The sequence below is a fragment of the Cariama cristata genome, unplaced genomic scaffold, assembly GCF_000690535.1.
Source record: "Cariama cristata isolate BGI_N322 unplaced genomic scaffold, ASM69053v1 scaffold2572, whole genome shotgun sequence".
NCBI lineage: Eukaryota > Metazoa > Chordata > Aves > Cariamiformes > Cariamidae > Cariama > Cariama cristata.
In genome coordinates this window covers 38010-62287 of record NW_009605312.1, presented here as the reverse complement: position 1 = coordinate 62287, position 24278 = coordinate 38010, and the positions used below count along the sequence as shown (strand labels likewise).

The 24278-nt window shown below is 37.1% G+C and overlaps 1 protein-coding gene across 1 annotated transcript in view; it reads right to left on the bottom strand.

The window, feature by feature from the left end:
* ISPD (isoprenoid synthase domain containing) overlaps nucleotides 1-24278 on the bottom strand; it is a gene marked incomplete at its 3' end in the record, with an annotated part of 60927 nt that overhangs the window by 5511 nt on the left and 31138 nt on the right. The window contains exons 3-4 of the mRNA XM_009695888.1: nucleotides 19759-19863; nucleotides 10790-10835 (exon numbers count right to left, since the gene is read on the bottom strand). Of these exons, the coding sequence (XP_009694190.1) occupies nucleotides 10790-10835; nucleotides 19759-19863 (151 nt within the window). The remainder of the gene's footprint in view (nucleotides 1-10789; nucleotides 10836-19758; nucleotides 19864-24278) is intronic.

Sequence of the window (24278 nt, the reverse complement as noted above, 5' to 3'; positions counted from 1 at the left end):
AATCCACATGTGGAAGAAGGCTGTGGAATCAAAAAAGGCACCATAACTTACGCTCAGACAGTTCTTTTTAAAAAGAAATCAGTTATCAACAGCAAGTGTCAAAATTAACCTCACAAGAGTCTGCTCAAAGACTGCAAAGATAGGCATAAAAGCCCATCCCATTCCTCTCCACAGCGCCCTTAAACCTCTGACTTCCTGGAATATAAATGAGAAAAAGTGACTAAGTTTCGCAGGTAGAATGTAATAAAGGGGAAAGCAAAATTGAATGAAGTGTGAAAAAATGTATTTTTAATCTGGAGGAGGAATGTAGTGTTATAGGGGGAAAGTCTATTAATAAAGTATGAAAAAATTAAAGTAATGATAATACACACATTGAAAAGATGCTGCATGATTTTAAATGATCAAGAAAAAAAAATCAATAAGCAAGTCTGGGAAATCACCGTTTATAAAATCATCACAGCAAAGCAACAGTTCTGTTCTATTTGAGGTTTAAAACTCAATTTCCATTTAAATCCCAACAGTTTCAAATGCCCAAAAAGATCTATATGTTAATTCAGATGGTCTGCACCTTTGCTGTATTGTGGGAAGGAAGGCTGAGTGGAGCCTTCCTCCCCAAGACTGCCTGTGTCCCACCTCTGGTGAGCCGATGGAGCTCTCTGTCAGCGTAACCACACTGAACCCAGTGAGCGCAGCTGGAGCACTGGCTCCTAACTCCACGGATTTCATGACTTCTGCTGACTGCCAGGAAAGCTAACCACGTTTCATTTCTGGTTTTCAGAAGTCTATTTGGGCGAATGAAACAGTCATTCCAGAAAGCCACATCATGGCCATGTCACAAAGAATTTTAATACTCAGCTAACAAAATTATGATTTTCATCAGACTGCTGGATAATTCAGGCTGGACAGGACCTCAGGAGGTCTCCAGTCCAAACTCCTGCTCAAAATGGGATCACCCATGAGGTCAGGCCTGGTTGCTCAGCCGCTTACCCCCCTGCCACTTTACCACCATTGAGGACGGAGACTGCACAACCTCTGCAGGCAACCTGTTCATTGCTTGATTGTCCTCATGGTGAAAGAGCTTTTCCTTTTATTGAGCTGGAACTTCCCTTGGTCCAGTTTTTGCCTGTTACCTCTTGTCCTCCCACCATGCACAACTGTTCTACTCTTCTTCCCTACTTTCATGCCATACCTTCGTTCTCATTTGCCCAACCTTTTATTTTTTTTCTCTTACTATTACATTACCTTGCTTTGACTTTCTCTACTTTAAACTTAGTATTTCCCCGGAAACTTCCTCTTCCCAATATACATCTCCGACTTACTCTCAGCTTCTTTGCAGCTGCACCTGATTATGGAGTAATCCTCCCACATTTAACATCCACTCAGAGCGTATTTTTTGCATAAAATTAAAACTAGTTAAAACTTTACACTGCCAAATTCTGTTAAGTTAAACATTAAATTTCTCTATCGGGAAAGGGGTAGGAATTTTCTTCATTAAACATAAATTCGAAACAGAATTTCAGAATTTGTTCCATTAAAACCTCCTTCTCTCTCCAGCAGAAAAGTTATTTCAGTTTTTCTGTGCCTTTCTTTGATATTCTGAAAGCTTTAGATCACATTATTATTCAGTAACACCTGTTATAGTCTTTACCCTAAGATCCCACCCAAAATTATAAATTAAAATGTGGGTATGTTTAGGGAACTACCTTAGTTAGATAATGTATTAAGTATACTCTAATGACTGACTTAAAAGTTTACCCTGAAAAGCATGCCACAAACAAGCAATTAAAATACTTTGTATGAATAAAGATCATAAATATCATATCCTAGAGAATTAATACCATAAGAATAAAAATGCGTCTGAATGGCAAATAGGTTTTAGCCTACAGACGTAAATTTTTTCTCTTAATTGTACATATATGTGTATACATACACTTGTTTTTGTAAACATATGTTCATACCATGCCACTCTTGGTCTGTCATTACAACTCCCACTATTTTGGAAGCACATCTTATTCGTAAAAATACTTTTGAAGTTTGCAGTGAATTCAAAACAGTAAATTAATTTATCAGAATTCCATTTTCACTTTCTACACAGCAATGGCTTGACTGGTCTGGAAATTCAGTATGGTTCTCCCTGGTATTTTTAGTATCTCATAACAGAGATGTTTCTACCGCTGTAAACACAAGAAAAACGAAATAATTACTGCCAAGCATTTAGTTTATTCATGCTCAACAGAATGAGTTTAAATTGTTATTCGTTTAACATAGGTAACCAAAAATATCTAACAATTTTTTGTTTACCCATTCCACATTTCTCTGCAGCCACAAAAACCAAAAGCCAAACTTGACACTGCCCCTACCAATATTACTATACAAGAAAGAGAGGAAGATGTTGTGGTAGAAACACAAGGAAAAGGGTGGTTTTCACCTGACAATAACTGAGGAGTACCTCCTCACATGCCAGTCTATTTCTTTGCCTCACAGCAGAGAACAGCCACTGGTTAATGAGTGTGCCCATGAAAACTGAGCCTACCTTGAGTAAGATATCTGTCCTTTGACAAACAAGGCTTACGTCAATTTTTCTTTTTATTAAAAAAAAAAGTCACATGGGTACTTCATATAACACAAAACATAGTATGTAGCTCCTAACAGTCATAAACAATTTGAAGGCATTACAATATTTTCCTTGGCACTTGCAAAACACAATTGTATCTACATCGGCAGATACTTATTTAGCCAAATGTGAGAGCAAAACATCCAATCCACAAGTGCATGCTCTTGTGAAAAAGTCATTGCAGAAGGGCCCTTAAGAAAAGAAAAAGGAGGAGAGAGTCTCAAACTTCAAGTTACAAACTTCTACAGAGAAGCACTATTTAAAAGTTTACATGTTGGAACTAGAGCTCAAAGATACTTACCCCAAAGGCAGTAGCCCTAATGGAAATTTTTAGGATGTTTTGTATTAACCTGATCTTAACTACATTTCTAGATGAGTCACCCTTAGTGTAAGATGATGTTTTCTTACGTCAAGACTATTAAAAATAGGCGTGTGTCACCTTGTCTGCATACTCTACAAGTTCATACCTGCTTAGATAAAGAAAAGTATTAAACCTACTGTCTATAAAACAAATGATGTTAGGACTCAGACTTTCATAATAAAGTTGTAAGAGAGACTTGAGGAAGTAAGCAAATTAATAAGACATGTTTTAAAAAAGTCTCAAAAGATAACTCATTAGTCTGTGTGCCTTAATGAAGTGTTTCTTTGTATTGCCTTGAATATGAATGATATATATACATATAAATATCTAAAGTACAAAAATGTATGTATGCATGTATGTTTTTCTTACTTCCACCTAAGTCAAGTTTAGCAAGCTGAAATTTGTCAGTTCTTATGTCTCATGAGGCCACCAGTTAAAAATCTAGTTCTGCTTCCATGAAACACTTGGGACTTGTTACTTAGGTAGAATTACATTTGTAATGTAATGTAATTACAAATGTGGGGGTTTTTTTTCAGACATCATTAAATTGCCAAGCAGCTATTACCATAATCATTTTTCTTGTATGTAATTTGATTAATTACAAAATCATAATTTAATATATGGACAATAGACAGAAATGCAAGATTATCTCAAAAATAAATAGGATAGCAAAATAACATGTCAAACTGAACCACAAGGAACATGTTCCTTAGCAAAACTCTCTAGAGACACAAGTGTGACCTTAGTATTCTAGCATAAGAAGTTAAGTATTTAAAGATCTGTTGATGTTCATAATTCAAAGCAAAAAATTCACTATTTGAAACCAGAAAGGGAACAGTTGGATGAATAATTCTCATCAAAACAAATATTTTTAATATAGCTTAAATGGATTTTCTAAATAAAACTGACAGCTTAACAGAAAATATAACTGTGATTCTCCGAAGCTGAAGGGAACCAAGTTTTAGTCCCTAATAAATGTAATCGTAGATGACATGAAATTTTGAACTTTAGTCACAAAATTAAATGCGTGCACTTCGAAGTTCTTCATCAATGCTGAATTCATCCAGTGATAAAATGTGCATCCAGCAAAGTAAAGTAGATCACTTAATAATAAAGAAATCAATTATGGAGACTGGAACAGTAGTGGGGAGCCAGTGTGAGGCCAGTGCCCTTAGTACCTTAGACCCTCCCAGCCCATACATTCAGCTTCTGGGACATCTCCAGAGGACCTCAACAGCATGCAAAGTGGCATGTCGAGAGGTAGTACCTTGCACCCAGCCTTACGGCGTCATGCAGGACTTCCCCTTCAGGCACTCTGCGTGGCCTGAACCTGGAGTCTGAATCCACCCAAGTTTGTGATACAGGACTGTACTACCCAGTGCACAATGCTGTCCTGTGTTCTCTTCAATAACGTGACACAAAGCAGAACCACCATGTAGACCACCATCCCGCTGGTAACACCATTTATGTCCAAAGTGATATACAGTGTCAGGAAGAGGCACCCTCTTCTCCATGTACGTAGGAGAGAGTGCTGTCAGCTACGCTCAGCAAGGTTACAGACACACTAGTAGCCAATGCCAAGCAAAAGCAGAAGGGGTTTTAACAAAGCAATAGATAGTAAATTCCACATAGGAAGCCAGGTATTCCTGCCATAAATATGAGTTTCTGGAGTTCCTGGCATCTCATCATCATCCTAAAGAAGGAAAAGGAAAAGGGAAGGAAAGGAAAGAGGAGGTAAATATCCAGAAAATCCATCCCTGAGGATGCCTCTAAGGAGGAACAGTATCTGAAAATCCACAACCATGTGAGACTTGTGCGAGCCATGAATAGCACATTAGTACACTGGGGACTTCTGCTAGCCAAGTTTCTACCTCTAAATCGATCAGAATCAGCAGAAGGTCCTTCCTCTCTTCAGAGACTGTTACTGAAATCATCAGAAGAAACACTGCGTGCCACTTTTTTGCAGTGGTTGTTTCTCTGTCAGTCTCCAAAACACACTTCCATGACACAAGCAGGTCCGTAACACAGGAGCTCACAAACAGCAGCAAGTAGCTACCACACAGCAGACAGCTGCCTAAGTTGTGGGAGAAAGCACAAAAGGGTAATGACAAGCAGGAGCACTTCATACTGCACTGCATAGCAAGTTCTGAACTCTCAAGAAAAGCAGACACTGTGATACAGTCAATTATTGAGCTAGTAGGAAAGGCCTCACTGAGCATGCCTTGGCCTGTAGGATGCGTACTGCGTTGCGCTCTGGGGCCCCCAACACAAGAAGGATATGGACCTGTTGGAGTGAGTCCAGAGGAGGGCCACGAAGATGATCAGAGTGCTGGAGCACCTCTCCTATGAAGACAGGCTGAGAGAGTTGGGGTTGTTAAGCCTGGAGAAGAGAAGGCTCCACTGAGATCTTACAGCGGTCTTCCAGTACCTAAAGGGGGCTTATAAGAAGGGTGGGGACAAACTTTTTAGTAGGGTCTGTTGCAATAGGACAAGGAGTAATGGTTTTAAACCAAAAGACGGTAGATTTAGATTAGATATTAGGAAGAAATTCTTCACTGTGAGGGTGGTGAGACACTGGAACAGGTTGCCCTGAGAAGTTGTGGATGCCCCATCCCTGGAAGTGTTCAAGGCCAGGTTGGATGGGGCTTTGAGCAACCAGGTTTAGTGTAAGGTATCCCTGCTGATGGCAGGGGGATTGGAACTGGATGATCTTTAAGGTTCCTTTCAACCAAACCAAACTTACGATTCTAAGATGGTTGCCATTCTGGAAGGTGACCTATCCTTGAAGGTTTCCCATAGGCACAGCACAACACAGCAGAACATAGCTATTAAGATTTCCTCTGTAAAACTAAAAAACATAAGACCAAGTGATGTGACACAGGGGTACAACAGGATGATGCTCTAAAGGACAAAAATATATTCTCCCCTTAAATATGCTTTCCTTTAAGTGTGGCAAGAACTGTGAATAAAATGCTTGCCTAACATTAATTTACACGGCTGAACTGCCCACTACAAAAATAAGCCATGTTATATCAACCTGAAGATCTGGTATTTGAAGATTTTTGAAGAGCCCAGAATAGATAATGCACAACTCAAACTGCAGACTTGGAGTGCTAACAGTGTCTATTCAAAACCCCATTGAAGATAATTAATTATGTAAGATAAATCTATTATGAGGTGGCCTAATTAGATATGCAGGGCTCATTATACTGCTTGCATAAGGAGTAAAGAACATGTATGTCTTCCCTTTCCTCCTGCAATGCAGCAAAAAGCAAATCTAAACTTCAACAAACTTAAAATACAGTTTTTGATACAAACCAGGCATAATAAAGACTACTGTGGTTACTGAAGCAGATATACTGCATGCTGCCACACTAACAGAACATCAGATGAGTCTCAACAAAGACCAAGTAAGGGATTAGCCTGATTTACCACCATGAAGGTCTTAATTTTCATTTTAAGCTACATAAACTTTTAATCATAACCAACAGCTGGAAAAGACTGTATTGGCTTCAGTGAAAACAAAAAATGTGATAACATGATGAAATACACATGTAAAATACGTATCTATAAAGAGGATGACTGGTCATTTACAGCATTTTTGCTCCAGTTATAAATAGAAATAGTTAAACTCAGTGAATGATTCTTTCCTTTGAATAAGCTGCATCCTCATTTTCTACTCCAGCAGTTTTAAAGAAAGCTGCTTGGAATTGATCTTATTTTTTAAATAAATTAAAACTAATCTTCTGTAATTACTTATGAGATTATTGAAGCCTTTATATACACAGGAACATGGAAATTCATTTGCATGAAGGTTGCAGTATTGTTTCAGGTTTAACTTTTTTTGTAAGAAATAATAGTGTGTGTTACATAAAATTAACATAAAATACTATAAAACCATTTTTTTAAGCAAAATGTTTCAAAATATTACCAATCCACTTGTGTTTCTTTTAAATAATCTATAAAGAAGAAAGGATAGCACTGATAAAAAAAACACAAGGAGTAACCTTTATAAGGATGAGAGGGGAGCAGAGGGAGAGCACAGAAACCATTTTTTTCACATCATATTCGTTTCTAGTTTCCCCACAAGAAGTGTGATGACTCAGTTCCCACCTTCACAAGGGCTGCTCTGTAATGATGGGGATATGTGGGGAAGCAGGCATAAGTAAACTAGACAGCTGAAATGAAGGGAGCAGGGTGTTGCCTCCTTCCCTAGTTACATAAAGCAACATATTTTATGTAAGGTGTCCATCTGGCTTTCTCCTTGCCCACTGCACAAGAACATATCTAGTAAAGGATCAAATAAAGTGCAAGATGATGAACAAGAACTTCTTGAAAACATAAATCAGCACTGGTTTTGATTTTTCTTTTCATTTAAAGTTTATACACCCTCAGTATATCTTGAAGGTCCTCTGAACTAAACAACTCTTAAATATTTGAATAATATTGAATAATGCAGTTCAATAAATTAGCTTTTGCATTACAAAATGAGTAGAGTCTACAGTTAAGTTCAAGGAAAATGGAAGTGAAAATAGATCTACTTGATCCAGTAATGCTGATAAATTGCCATTAAATATTGAGAGCATACATGGTAAATAAATATGAAAAATACACAGGAAAAAGGAAAATAAGATCAAAGTTAACATAGAACTATGAGTTTGCTGAGATTTTTTCCAATTGAATATTGAACGTTTTATCAAGATATGATCAACATAGTACATTCATTGAGCTGATTCATGGGATTTACATCATTCTATGCTGGCATTACTGCCTTCAGCAAGCTTGACTGACAGAAGTACAATTCTTGTTACAGCAAATATTTACAAATATTGTAACAAAACAGCACATCCAAGCAGCTGAATCAGCTTTCTGCATTTCCTTATTAATGTTACCAGAGAGAATTTTTCTTTGACAGTCTCTGCTATATAGAAAATACTTAAAATTACAGTTAATACTTAAAATTAAAAGAAGTCTGTACTGTAAAAGCATGCATACACTCTACTAGAACTAGGAATTCTGTGAGGATGGTGTAACGGGATCTATATTTAGACTGGAAAAAAATAACTTCTTTTTTATGTAATTACTTTTGCACTTCTCAAAGAATGGAAACTTCCGTTTTTTCCATTGATCTATTATTCAAGGTAAGATATAAATTCCAATTCCTATTCATCAAGGACATAAAATCACTGCTTAATTTTGTGTCACATTGTACCACGAAATCCCTCTTTTGCATACTGATTCATTCTATTAACTATTTTTGTCTTATGAGTCATTTTGCTCATATGACAACCACAATAACAATATTTGAATTTTAAAATTTATATTTTTATTGAATTTTTTTATCCAAGGAAAGATCATTTAAAATTAAATGAAAACTACTATGTACTTTTCCAAGAGAACAAGAATTTCAGAAAACTTTAAAAAGTGTTTTGATAATCACTGGGCCAACTCAAGAGTTTCTTATCTAGATTTTATTTGTGAAAAACTCTTAATGGTAGAATGAATTCTGTTTGCTTAAAGTTCATAAATATCCAATAGCTATCAAAAAATAAGTGGACAAAATGGGAAACTGCATATTTTGAAAATGCTTTTCCAGTTTAAGTCAGATGACATCCCCATTTTCAAAGCTTCCCATAAGCTTGAATAAGTTAAAAATATTGTTCTGAAAATATTAACCCAAGTAATTTCTGAGATGAAATATTCTTTTCAGTAACTCAATAAAAGCAGATGAAAAATGGCATTTATCAGCCAAGAGATGCTCATATTAGCAATCTCAGCTGAACGAATGATTCCTAGGAAATCAAGGACAGTCTCCCTTCCAGCCTCTCAGCTTTGTAATAAAAAAACCTGAGAATCCTAAGAATTTCCAGGCTTTCCAAATGTACAACTGGAATTTTCTGAATTTCAGCTTGTGTCCATTGCCTGTTCTCTTTTTGCTGAACATCACTGAGGAACAGTCTGGCTCCAACTTCTTCACTCCACCCCATCTGGCATTTATACACATTGCTAAGATCCCCCTGAGCCTTCTCTCCTCCAGGTGTAACCATCAACCCCCAGCCTGTAATGGTGCTTCCCAAGTGCAGGAGTTTGCACTTGCCCTTGCTGAATTTCACGAGACTCCTGTTCACCCATTTCTCTAGTCTGTCAAGGTCCTTCTGAATGGTAGCACAACCACCTGGTCTATCAACTACTCCTCCCAATTTTACATCATCCAGACCTGCTGAAGGTGTGCTCTGCCCTGTCGTTCAGATCATTAGTGAAGATTTTAACCGGCATTGACCCCTAGGGTAGACCACTAGTGACTGGGTCCAGCTGGACTTCACTGTTTGAGTCTGGCAGTTCAGCCAGTTTTCAGTGCACCTCACTGTCCACTTTTCTAGTCTGTACATCAGTTTGTCAATGAGAATGTCATGGGAGACAGTGTCAAAAGCCTTGCTGAAATCAAGGCAAACCATATTCACTGCTCTGCTCTCATCCACCAAGCCAGTCACTTCATTGTAGAAGGCTACCAGGTTGCTCAGGCATAATTTCCCCTTTCACACCAACTACTCCCAGCCACCTTCTTGTCTTGAATATGTTTGGAAACCAGCTTGAAAGCTAGAGGAGTGTAGAACCTCTGAGAATCCTACTCGAAACAAGATTTTCAAAAATTCCAGGCCTCCAGCTATGGAGATGAGTGCCCATTCCCTGTCAAAACCAGAATTTCCAAGGTTTCCCAGCCCTATCTCCTTGACACGTACCTGAAAAATTCAGTCAGGTAGTTCTAGCAATGCATATAATATGTAATATTTGCCCACTGTAATAACCAGAAACTTCAAACTTGTTGCATTCCTGGATGTCTAAAGAAGCAGCATGCAGAATACCACAGTGGTATCTGAGCTCTATTTAAGCTTTCTAGCTTGTCTAGAGTGACAGAGCTATACTTGGCATGGTCCAATTTACGCAAACCAGAAGCTACGCCGATACCGGATCTTGTCACAACACATGAGCTACCAAAGCAAACAACTAGCCAGTCACTCACCATGTCCTGACAGCACATGAGTTTTGCTCTGTTCTCCTTAAATAGGAACCACAGTCTTTTCTCTGGAAAGATATTTTTAATCCAAAAGGAAGTCCCTTTCTCTTCATCAGTTTCTGGCCTTCTATCCCCAGTTCTCAACAAGGCGTTAAGCAAGAGTCCAATGAATCAGTGCCTATCAGTTCACAGTAACCATCAGTGTGCTCATTATACAGTACTTAAGAGTTCTTTCTTTCTACATTGTTTTTAGATTAAGTCGATCAAGATAAAGACTAAATCTAGTCTTTATATTAAACTGCTATGAAACCACTGTTACCAGTATAGGAAAAGGTTAAAAACCAGTTCAACAAAGTATTTATAAATTAATGGAATACCTCAATATCATATAATTGCTATATCGATTTAGGTAACAAGTTGCTGTATGTAAGAGAGTGAAGAGCCCTAAAGAGTCAGTATTTAATTTTCAGTCTACTACTTAGATTAGAAAGATGGAACATATTCAGAATTGAACTGCAGATGAAAGAAAAAAATTTGTTTATTCCTTATAAAGTCATTTAAAACTCTGTTTGACTCTGTAATATACACAGCTTTTTTTAAGGTTCTCTATTCTAAGAGAAGTAAATAAAGGTAAATAATGCATAAGATAAGTATTCCAGTGAACAAGCTAAAACAACTTGCCTAAGCACATTTTATTCACCATAAAATTTTTCTTAAAGACATTTAAAACTATAGCACACACGATTCTTAATTAGACTCATGAATATGCAAACTGACAGCCACAAGGACGAACACATACCCTTAATAATCGATTCAGCTGCATACAGATCCCGTTTGTAGGTCACCTAAAGGACAGACAAGCCTCATTAAATTCAACACAGCAGGAAGGAATGCAAAACTAATAAAACAATGGCCCGAAGGCAATTCTTTACATTTGAAATACCATAAACAAATGATATTGTCGATTTCTTAGTTCTGGTAAAATGTCACTGGCAAGTCATGAGAACAGAAGTTGCAGAAATAACCGGAGACTCGAGAGAAACCTTTTCTTTAAATACTTAGATCTGTTTCGAACTCATTTGAAACCTAAAACTATTTTTAACCCTTTGAAGAATCATAAAACCTTGATATTGCATCTATTTTCACACATCCATTCTACTCTATAATTCTATTGTTAAATAAATTAATTTTTTATAGGACCTGTGATCATAAGATTGCCAGCCAGGGAGAAGCCTCATTATTTCTTTTACTAATATAGGTGTAATTTTTCAGTAGTGCAAGACTATTACTGTTAATGAGAGTCATATTAATCAGTGGGAGTCAGTGAGACTATAGTAGGCTTCGTATGAGCTTTCAGAGGATTAAAAACCAACAAGATCTTCTTGAAGACATTAATCACATCAAGATAGATGGACAATAAGATGCTGAATATTTACTTGGTACTTGCAAAAAACACCTTTCATATCTGCCTTTGTACCCTCATGGTAGTTGACAGTCCTGGTATCAGGCTTTGCAAATAAAACAACAGAAAACTACAGACAGCATCTACTCAAGACATTAACAGTCTTTGCTAGCAATGTCTTCACAATGACATGCAGTGACATGAACTGATATAACTCCTAAATATTTGCCTTTCTTTTTACTGTAACTTCCTTTCATGTTAAATAAAACATTACTGGATTTTCTGCATTTGTTTTTCTAGAGTCTGAATAACTTTTTTGTTTCTTGAAATGGGTTGAATAGGACTCCAAAAGCTTTAGTGCTGCAAAGTAAATCTTACAGCAGAAGCATACAATTGTAGGTATCAGCATTTTAGTCTCCAAGTAAATGATTATTTGATTTTAACATAAGGGTTCTTGTAACCACTTTCCATCTCATAAATTAAGCTGTGTATTGTAGTCAAACAGATTAATATTATTACCTTTCTCATTATTTACCATTTCTCCAAGGAATTATATTCTTTTAAAATTAAAAATTAACTTGCTTCCCTACAGCTTGCCCTGCAGGAGAAGCAGCCAGAAAATTAATCTAGCCTGAGAAATCTTAGGTGTCTGAGCTTACATACTGTTGGGAAGAATCAATGTCTTGAATTTAAATTTAAGGACAAAGAATTATTGAGTGATCAATTTTGTTGCAAGGTTTATTTCTAATTACCTGTTTCCAGTGGGTTTTTATACTGAACTTTCAGTAAACCTGTAACAGATTACCACCTAAAAATCTTTCAAGAAACAAGACCACCTACGCTCTGTCAAAAGTGGTCTCAGGTACTCTAAGGTTCACAATCTCTTTGAGATGCAAAAGTAGTTTTAAATAGTCTGATTTTTAAAAGTTACTTCATGAAGTAGGCCTAGTCTTCAAGAAAACAGCACAGAAGAACAAAAAATCAAGAATGAACCTTTAAAATCACTTCCGAAATTCTGAGCCAGACATCAGCAAATACTTTTTAGGGTGGTTTCCTAGAGGAATAAATCATCTGAGACCATGTCACACTATCCATATTTCTTTCATAATCTTTGATCCTATAAGCTAATTTCAGACACAAGCTCCTATAAGCTTTATGAAAATACTAAAGTTGGCAGAGAGAAAAACCCTGCCAGCTACCACAGGTGACCGCCAGTTACCAGTCAGGGAGGGAGGGAGGGATCCTCTACATCTCTTTCAATAGAATAAGATGCTATATTGAATCAAAGTTTCTCTTAAGGTATGGATATTCATAATGCCTCTGGATTTTCCTGTGCTGATTAAGAGGTGTTCTCACAATTTAGATGAGACTTATTCAAAAGGTAGGCAACCACGACATAGACACCTTTTGGTTTAATTCTAACCATTGATTGTTTTAGTATGAATTTGTTTTAAACAACTTTTAAGGCTATTCAGCACAACAGTTTATTGTTCTGAGCAGCCATACTGCTTTATTCCTAGTTTCACTACAGTGGATTTGCATTCTAGGCCAACCCCAGCTGGAAGGAGTTCAGACCTAGCCAAATCAACCAGGAAGAATACGTTAACTGTCACTCTATATCAGAAAGTATGATGGCACTCTCCGATCCCGCAGCCCAAGTGAGGTGCAAAAATCACAGTGGAAAAAGAACAAGCAAGAAAAACGACACACAGGAGTTCTCTCTCACTTTGCAGAAGATAGATCTTCTACCTTATCCATTTCTGGTTTTTTTATGTCACATCATTAAGTTAAATCTATACGGACTTATCAAATTACCTTTAATCTTCTTTTTCCATGCTCTTCTCTGAACCTTCTCTATTTATCAACAGTTGCACAGAGCTTGAGTCCAGATTTGACCATAATAATACTAGAATTGACCTTGTAATACTAGAACATCTCTTTTCTAATTTCATATTCTTGTTTCTGTATCTGTGGCTGACATAAGTTATTTTGTCCACAGTGGAAACCTGCTATTCTCTGTGATTCCTACACCATTTTCAAAGTCACTGCCTTCCTAGAACAATTCTCTAAATAAGGCCTATACTTTCTTTGTTTCTAAAAACACTTCTTTATATTTGGCTCCAATGGAAAGCATGCCTTTTGTTTAAACTGTTTGCCAAGCAATCCTTATCAACAGGTTACTTCTGACTAATTACGTTTCTCTTTACAAATCCTTAAAGCTTTGTGTTGTCTGCAAACTTTATCAGACAAATGTTAAACAGCTTAGAGACAATAACAGTTTCTGCAGAACTGTACATGGTGAGAATTATCTTTTGAAATATAACAGTTATCCAATTTTTAGTCTATTTAATGAGGATTAGTACAATTAGAGTCATCCTATTTTTAATTAAGATGCCATGTAGTAACAAATCAAACTTCTGCCAACCATATATTGTATCAACACAATCATCTTTATCAGCCAGGACTATAATCTTGTAAAAAAGGCTTGAAGTCAATTTCACAAAATCAGTAAATTTCATGTTTGTTGACATTAGTTGCATTAATCCCTTAATTCTTTATTAATGAAGTTCTGCCTGTAGCACTGCAGCCTTTTGTTTTGTTGATCAATACTGAACCCACAGGCTTCTAATTACTCAGATTCTCTCTCTTCATGTGACAACATTAATTTTCATTTTGTCCTCTTGAGCATCTAGTGTTCCAAGATTTTCTGAACATCATTGCTGCAATCCAGAATATCGCTACGCCAAATACTAAAACTCAACACAAATACCTCATTGCCATGGAATATGAAACCATCACCTGCTTATTTGGCAAAGGCAGAATAGCCTTACTCATTAAACATGTCTCTACTTATCTGTATAATAAACAATCTACTATATCTATTTAGTAAAGCCTCAAAATCATCAGACAAGGATTTTTTTGTTTGTTTTCCTGTGTGCCTTTCTCTCTCCATTGTCAGACAGCAACTTTTCACTAGCCAGGAAGATGCTCTTTTAAAATAAGTTCCCCAAAGTTACTCCCATTTAATTTAAATGCAAAACATAACTTTACTCTGTTTGCTTGGTAAAGAGTTATGATCACACATACACAAAATGCACTACATTTTAGTTTAATGAAGTATTTCCCTCTGTTATAGTAAGGTACGACACAGATCTCCTTTGTATGGGATATTTTTGTAGAATTAGAAAATAATCTGTTGGTTTTAGAAATAGTGAAGATTTTTCACAGTATCAGCATTAAGTCTTTAAACGCTTATCAATCTTTTTAAAATCTGCATTATACACACACATATATTAGACTCCAACAATTACATTCTGTTACATTATTTTATACTTTAATTAACAGGATATGGTCCAGAACATTTAAGGTAATTTTGTTTCAAAAGTGAGAAACTGTAAATATGGCATTGATAGTGTCATTCTGTTTCCTTTTTGCCATCCTGATCCTAAATTTCTTATAAATAGTTACACAATAACTACATTTATAATAGAACTTATAAATATTTATAACACTGAAGTAATCTGCATGTTCCTGCCTGGTTGTTGTCACTACAAAGAATGATTTTAATTTTGTAATTTGTTACCAGAAAGTAAACAAACAATCTCTTGCTTTAGCTCCAAGGGTAAGTGACTTTGAAATGTTACTTTTTCTAATGCACTATAAGTAGACAGCACTCGGGTAGAATAATCAGAGTTAACTCAAGAAAACAATATATATGCACACATAAGTAACTTTTGTCCACAGCTTTGAGTCATTTAATGTTGTGTAGGTTGTGCATCTAATAAAGAAACCGAATTCTTACAAATATCATGTCTGCTCTTTAAAGATTCAAGGTCCACATAGGATGAAATTGATTTGTAATAACTGAACTTTAGAAACTGTTCTCCACCTGTTAATTGACTGCAGTTTTTCTGTTACATATCCTCTGAAACCTCAACTGAACAATAATTATTTATTTTAGTTCTCATGTATCTGGATAGAATTTTTTTTTTTGCCTGTTGAAAAAATAAGACTGGGGCCATTGTGAGCACACCAGTTCTTGGCATATGAAATATAATTTATTTCAGCATTGAAAAGCCTTACAGAAAAAACCAACAACATATTACAAATTACATTATTCTGACAGCTAAGGAAGGATAATTCTGCTTCTGAAAGGTGACTAGTTAAAGAGCAATAGCTCCTAACCATTTTGTAGGCAAGCATCACTTGAGAAAATTCGCAGTCTTCTGCACTTCATCACATCGCACAGACTAAGCACGAGTGTTCTCATCTCCAATGGTACTGCTCCAAGGCACCTGCCAAACACCCCAGTACAGAGGGACCAATACCAGGGTGCTATTCAAGCTGGAAGGAGCTATCTTCCTCTGTAGCCTCTAATCTAAGTATTTGCTGCAGAAACAATCTACTATTTTACAGACCTTGCCATTTTTATGCCTTTGACTTTGACTGTCTTCACAAGCCACAGAAGACATCAGTGACTTCTAGCTACAAAATAAGACCAGGAATAGGATGTGAGAATGTATAGGTACTTTAATAACATGGCACCAGCATCTTTGCGTACACTATATATAGCATATTGACTGCTCTGCATTGCCTGCAGCACAGTATCTGTGCATAAATGGGTGCTGTTGCTACTGTCACACTGCACAACACTGTCAACACTGAGACTCTGTGGTGGGTTAACGTTTGCTGGATGCCAGGAGCCCAGCAAAGCTGCTCTATCACTCCCCTCCTCAGCTGGACAGAGGAGAGAAAATAAAACAAAAGGCTCACAGGCCTAGATAAGGACAGGGAGAGATCATTCAGCAGTTACCCTCACAGGCAAAACAGACTCATGGAAATCAATTTAATTTATTGCCAAGTGAAATGAGAGTAGGGTAATGAGAATTAAAACCAAAACTTAACACACCTTCCCTCCACCCCTCCCTTGTTCCCAGGCTCAACTTCATTCCCCAATTCTCTGCCTCCCCCAACCCAGCAGTGCAGGGGGATGGGGAATGGGGGTTGCAGTCAGTTCACCACATATTGTTTCTGCTGCTCCTTGCTCCTCACACTCTTCCAATGTGGGTCCTTCCCACACACTGTAGTTCTTCACACATGGCTCCAGCATGGGTCCCTTCCCCGGGGTGCAGCCCTTCAGGCACAGACTGCTCCCGCCTGGGTCCCCCGCAGGGTCACAAACCCGCAAACCTGCTCCAGCCTGGGCTCCTCTCTCCATGGGGCCACAGGGCCTGCCAGGAGCCTGCTCCAGTGTGGGCTTCCCACGGGGTCCCAGCCTCCTTTGGGCATGCCCCTGCTCCAGCATGGGGTCCTCCCCGGGCTGCAGGTGGGGATCTGCTCCAGCGTGGGCCTCCGTGGGCTGCCGGGGGACAGCCGGCTTCACCATGGGCTGCACCACGGGCTGGTGGGGAACCTCTGCTCCGGGCCTGCAGCATCTCCTCCCCCTCCTTCCGCACTGACCTGGCGGGCTGCAGGGCTGTTTCTCTCCTGTTCTCACTCCTCTCTCTGCTGTTGTTTTTTTTTCCACCTTCTTAACTATGTTACCCCAGAGGTGCTACCACCAACACTGACTAGGCCTTAGCCAGCGGCAGGTCCATCTTGGAGCTGACTGGCACTGGCACTATTGGACATGGGGAAGCTTCTAGTAGCTTCTCACAGAAGCCACCCCTGTAGCATCCCCTCACTGCCAAAAGCTTGCCACGCAAACCCAATAGACTTTTTCACCTGGTCCACAATACTTTCAGTTTTTCTACCTGAATCTCCTTCTCCATCATATTCTCCAGTATGCCACCAGCTAAAAAAAAATTCTTGGTCCAAGATCCGAGCATCCTACGAGGAATTCACTCTTCACATGTTATCATTTTCCACATGTTTACAGGCTTCTTTAAAGCCCAGTGCTACTGCAATGGGTCTCGCACGCTAGAATCATAGAATCACAAAATCATAAAACCATTTAGGTTGGAAAGGACCTTTAAGATCATCGAGTCCAACCGTAAACCTAGCATGGCCAAGTCCACCACTAAACCACGTCCCTAAGCACCACATCTACAGGTCTTTTAAATACCTCCAGGGGTGGTGACTCAACCACTTCCCTGGGCAGCTTGTTCCAATGCTTGACAACCCCTTCAGTGAAGAAATTCTTCATAATATCCAATCTAAACCTCCCCTGGCACAACCTGAGGCCATTTCCTCTTGTCCTATCACTGGTTTGTTGGTCTCTTCTCCCAGGTGAAGAAAGTTAACAGCATCAGGATTTTGCTTCACCAACAATGTTGGATTGGCACTAACACTTCAATAATTCTCTTTTAACACAGAGCGTGCGTGAGCTCAAGTTTGAAGTGTAACTGCAGACTGGTTACTAGTGGTGTTCCTCAGGAACTGATGCTGGGGACAATACTGTCTAATATCTTTACTAGGGGAAAGGGGAAATAGCCTGAACTAGGAGATGACAACAAGTGGGAAGTATTCAATATGCTGAAGGGTCCAACACTCATTTAGAAGGATCCTGAAAGGCTGGAGAAAGGGGCTGACAGAAACCTTGTGAAATACAACACACACAAATACATCATCCTGCATCTGGGACAGAATAACCCTGTGCAGCAGTCCATACCAATGCCAAAACAGCTTTGCAGAAAAGGATCTTCTGGACAACCTGAGCATGAGTCAGCAGTGTGTTGCACTGCAGAAAAGGAGTCCAACTGACTGGGCTGTTTCAGTAAGGAAGTAGACTCTATTAGAGGGAATACAGGCATTATTCCCTTGTATTCAGCACTTTTGAGAACACATCAGAGTACTGTTTCTAGTTTTGGGCTCCTCAGTATAACGCAATGAGGAACAGGAGGAAGCCCAGCACAGGGCTGCTGAGACGGTGTGAGAGAACTTGGCTTGTTCAGCCTGAAGAATGTAAGATGAAGCGTGGGGAAGGGTCATAATTAATGGCCACAGAGAAAAGTAAATTTGACTTTTCCTGCAGATCTTTCTGTTGGCCTTTCATCCTTTCCCAGCACAAGAGGCAGCAAGGGAAATGCTGACCAAATATTAGGAAAAAAATCTCCTCCATATGGGGGGATATGCATTGGAATTTTTCTTCCCAGAGAGTCTGTGAAATCTCTGTTCTTGAACATATTCAAAACTCAACTGAACAAGGCCCTGCACACCCTAATCTAACCTGCCCCACTTTCAGCAAGATGTTTGACCATATTACATCTAGGTATTTCCTTCAGTATTAATTATTCTGTCATTCTAGGTCAAAAGACTACATTTCATCTGCTGGGCATCAGTAGTATCTACAGATAGTAAAGAACTAAAAAAACATAACACAGTACTAAATGAACGTTATGGGTGTATTTTGTTACCCTTCACGTAAGCACCATGCTTTGCAATTAGAACAAGGAAACCATCCAAAAAGTGATGGAATGCAAATATGCATGACATAATCTGTCCCTCAGAAGACTGAACAGGAAAACAGACAATATACTGTTTCAGAAAGACTATGTCCCCAGAAAGATACTGAAAGATGTTGCTGTATGCAACGAGTACATAACTAAATTTTGCTGCTAAATTGCACAGGAAATTTGCACTGCAGTTTCAGGAAATTACCTTTCTGTCTAAGATTTACTGTCATATTATTAGAAATCATGTCCCATTGGAGGAAATTTACTGTCAAAGACAGATGGAGTGATTTGAGCTGCTTCCAGATCCTTCAATGTGGTAATAAATAAAATAAAAAAAAAAAAAGGGGGAACACTTAAAAATTGCATGACACAACAGCTACTGTGAAAGAATAACATCCCACCATCCAAAACAATGAAATGGGATACTTCTAAGCAGCAGGGATGTATCCTTTGGCACCTGTACACACATTTGCTTTGCCAGTCATGAGAAACCTCAGATTATCAGACAAGGTGAATGATGTTTAAAAAATTTTAAGATTGTTTGAAGAGGTCTTAAACATCACAGCATTACTGAATGTAATGAACTGCTCTAAAAATCAAACTGTTGTTAACCAGGTATTTGGTATTATATAAAAAGTGATGTTCTCATAGGAAAACTGGAGGAAAATAGACAAAAGATATAGAAATAGCAGGAGAAAGCTCATCTCAAACAAATATTCTTAAATTTTAGAGATTATGGATTTACAGTTTTACAGATTCTCAGGCTATTCAAGTACCTAGTTAGCTTTCCTACTTCCAGATAAATAATGTCTTCATTCATTATCTCAGGTAACATCTGCCCAAGTCTGTCTACAATAACGAGCCCTAAAAAAAAGCTCATGATAATCTAATTGAAAACACATCTGAATTTTTATGGTAATATGCAAATTTTATTAAAATATATATACAAATAGAGATTATTATTGCCCTTACCTTCCAGAGGTCAGCTGTTCCTTCAACAAGTTTGGCATTTGTTTTACAGTATTTCAGAGCCAGATGCAAACATTCCGTTCCATAATCTAGGTCATAGTCTGTACACTGTAGTAATTAAAAAAGAATAAATATTCTTAATTAATCTTAAAGAAATCACACTTTTAAGCAATAACAGATTTTCTTTCATTAATTAAACCTTACATCTCAACAGTCCTGTCCAGGATAATACACGCTGCATTAGGTAGGTAAGTTCAGGATGAATCAGAAATAAAACCCTTTCAAGAAGTTTTTGACAAATTCTAGCTATCTAGGAAAGTGTTAACAGAAGCAAAGGAATACTTTATAACCACAAATTAATTCAATTAGGCGCTGCAAATATCTTGCTAAATGTTTATGTTGATAACTAAATCAGTAAGAAGTTACATGTATAAGAAAAATTTTTGATGGAGTTGAGGCCTCACCAAAAGAAATCAGCAACCTTCTAGTGACACTTTTAGAGCAGGGGAACAAGTTAATAAATTGTAGAAGCATGACTTTTCAAATGCCTTGTCTGTTTTGGTTTTTGCAGCATCAGAAAAGGATGGTAGTAACTAAGAACCTCTGTATTCCTTACACGTTTCCATCTATTTTTCTCTAGTTATATGCACACAAAATTGCAAAGTTTCAAGTTGCTCCATGAGCCTTCCAGGTTTAAAAAAAAAATAATAATAATCAACAAAACCCCCAAAAAAGTTTGTCTACTTTTTAGTCATCTAGAAGAGGCGTTCTTCTCTCAACACACTCTTCCCAAGCAGTTTGGCTTCCTATAGTTAGCGATTATAAGAATCCTATTAATGGAAAACTGAGTAGGGAGCAGAATCTCTTGAGCCAAAATACAGGCAGGTGCTAAAGCAGGAATTGGGAGCTTATCAGACAGAACTACCTCAAAATGAATTGGCCTGATTAAGATAAAGTTCTAGTCTATTTTCATACTGCTAAATTACCAGTCTATCCAGAAACATGAATTACATGCACTAAGGAAGGACAACTTAAGATAGCATCTTTCATAAAAAATGGATCCATTTAGTAAGACCATAGGCTGGCTAGCCCAGTATCCAGTCTCAGAGGTTGGCAGTGGATAGTCAAGGATAAGTAAATAAGGCAATCATACCTTCTTACTTTCCCAGAATACTCCCTTGGCCTCCTATAAAGCTATTATCCTGGCTTAGGAAATCCCTAAATTAAGAAGTCCCTGAGAGACACATTGAACCAGAAGTGACTGCCTTAACAGTCCTCAGTGAATTAGAGGAATCTTCAATTCACTCAATTACTTTTTGAAAAGTAGTATTTTTTTCAGCACCTGCATCAGGGAGCATCTGATTCATCACTCTTTTCATCACATGCTCTGTTGTTCTGACAGAAAAGAGCGCAAAACCACCTTCTGAGCCCTTCAAAATGCTCCACCACATCTCTTCTCACATCTTTCAACATCCATTCAGTCATTCCATGTGTGGAAGCTACTTCAAAACTTTGATCAACCTTTTGCCCTCATTTACATTTATTGACACTTACCTATCCATTTTATCATAACATCCTTCTACAAACCTTCTAGTTAGCCCTCATCACTATTACCCAGAAAAAAAATAATGGGTATCTCCACTTCCTGTTCCAAATTATTTATGAATAAAATGAACTGCAAATGTCCCAGCACAGATCTTCACAAAACTCCACTGGTGATTTACTGCTATGAAAACCGGTCATGCACTTTTACCTTGTTTCTTATCTCCTAACAAATAATCTACTCTGCTAAATCCTTACTCTTATCCCAAATCTGTTCAGTTTCCTTAAAGAGTCTTTGGTAAAAGCTTCAGTGAAACACCTTATTATGCAAGTAGGCTATTATCAGCTTCAGCAACCTCAAACGAGATGCTGGTTCACTCCTTAAAGAATGACAATTAGCTCTGCAATACATAAGCTTTCCTTTACAAAAGCTGAAATAACCCTTCCACTGTGTCATATTTAACCAGGTGTCTATAAATTCATGTTTCAAATAAAATGTGACAGTCCAGATACCGTGCTCAGTAATTCACAGTCTCCTCCAGGATTCAAGAATTCAAAATCGTCAAGAATGCAAAAATTTAAGTGGGTTAAAGAAGATCCAACTGAGTGATGCAATACAACTTGCCTTTTTTTTTATAATTTCATCAAGAAGTTTAATAAAAAAAGATGAATAAAGTTTTTTGTTTCTATTCTTGTTTTATAATGCGTCAGTGAAATTCAAGGAATTCATCAGCAATATACATCTGAATTGTATTAGTAACACACAAAGACGTCTTAAAAAAACCATAGTTATCACTTTCATATTATTTACACTAGTAACATTTGTCATTTTAGTTTGTCATGACTGCAACCAAAAAGAAGATACTTTTACACAGCCCACTTAGAAAAGTAATTTAAGTGCTATACATCACTACAGAAGTTTAAGTGCTTTGAGTAACAAAACAAAACAAGACACAAGAAGATAGAGTAACTCAAAAAGAAAGACTTCTTTCAGAATACTAAAGAAAACAGGGGTTTCAAAAAGACACTTTGGAATATTTTTAAATTAAGCAGAAATTATTTATATTCTTTAAATAATCAAGATACTACAAAGGTCAACAGAAAATATAAAGGAATAGGGAACTCTAGCTCCAAAATATGTAAAATGGAGTAATCTCTTGAGTAAAGGGGTCCAGTGATAAGTTGCCAGTGAAACCAGAAATGGCCTAGTGACTTCCAATTCCAAATATTTATTACCAGAATGTTTCCTTTTTTTCTTTTGTTTTCAGTAAAAAATTTCTGGTAGAACGCAAACTATATTCTACTAACATGAATAACATACAGATTAAAAAAACACGTATTTTTATTTTGCCTCAGAATGGAAGAGAAAATTTCAGAAAAGTTTATCTGTGAAAGAATTTACTTTGAATTAAAATTAAGTTACATTTTAAAATATATGGGTAACAAATGATACTAGGACAAGACTAAGCAATTCCAACATTTTAGCAAGGTATTAATTACAGATAATTGCTAGGGAGTGGAGAAGTTCCATAAAGGGGCTAAAGCATCTTGAGGGTATTGCTGGCTTCAATGGATGAAATATGACACAAAGCAAAGTATTAATTGAAAACATATTTCACTAACACTTGTACATCATGACATTTACCACTCTAATTATCTGTAATTGTTTAAACCTAAACATATTGTCACAGTGTACTCTTCTGCAAGTCTGATACACTGATGTCAGAGGAAAACAATGAAATGGAAGTATCAGCTCAAGACCAGCTTAGTTTATATATTATCCATATGCTAAATAGGTCCACAAGTGAATTTTAAATCCATATTCAAGATGTAGAATTTGAAAGCTTCTATACTGCTTTAAGAAATTCAGTTAACAAATTAAATATTATCAAGTACTGCCTATAATAAAAGTTGTAGAATATCTATAAGGAAAATTCTTACTGACCCAATACATACAAACATTCTTATCCTAAGTCTTCCGTATGTATTTCATTGTACGTCTAGAGCCAAATTACATTACAACAATCTGTTTAAAATTCTCACTATTTCTGAAGTCTCTTTTTGACTGAAAGGCTTTTTAACATAAAGTTTGACAGAATACAGTTAACTGAACTTGATGTGCACACATAGCTCTGTGAAACAATAGACATAGTTTAAATTTCAGACCACAGATTGGAAATTGTGGAAACAGCTGGAAATATTGACACAAAACATATCCACAAAAGAAAACATATTAGTTTAGCCCTTTAAATGACACAGAAGGAAATATGTTATTTAAAAATGCTTTTGAACTGTTGAATATTAAAAGGCATTCTAATAGGTAGTTCTGGGGACCGACTTTTTTGTGGGTGGTTTTTCATTGATGTTTTCCAAGAGTGGACATTTGAACAAAGTGCTATGGGTGGAGTGAGATCCAGATTTAGCATTACACCAATTCTTCTTTCCCTGCCCCCTAGATTAGTTTAGAAATATTTTGATAAATTATATCACTTCCTAAAATGCAAGCTATACTGTTGTTGCTTAGCTGTAAACATAGAACAAGGGGTTAGAGAAAAGAGCAGTTACGCAGCCTGGTACTTACTAAGAGTCCATAAGCTAACTTGTTTCCAATATAATACTTTGAACAAGTAAATTACTAATATAATTATTATTATAAAGAAGCTGTATTTAACATTAACTGTTAACTTTTACTGTTAACATGCACTATTTTACTGTATCTTTATACTGATAAAAGATTTTGAATGGGTATATGGGAACCAGTAACCATACAGCGGAACAAACACATATGCAAGAAAACTTTTTATTACAGCCCTGTCATTTTCTTATTTTTTCATCATTCCTTATTTTTATAATAAGGAAACAAAATCAATATTCTTTATGTATTAACTGAAAGAAAATCTTCACATTTGCTCCTTTACATTGGTACCTTTAAAGCCTGCATAGAACCAGTCTTTTACACTTCTCTAACCATTGCCTGTGTC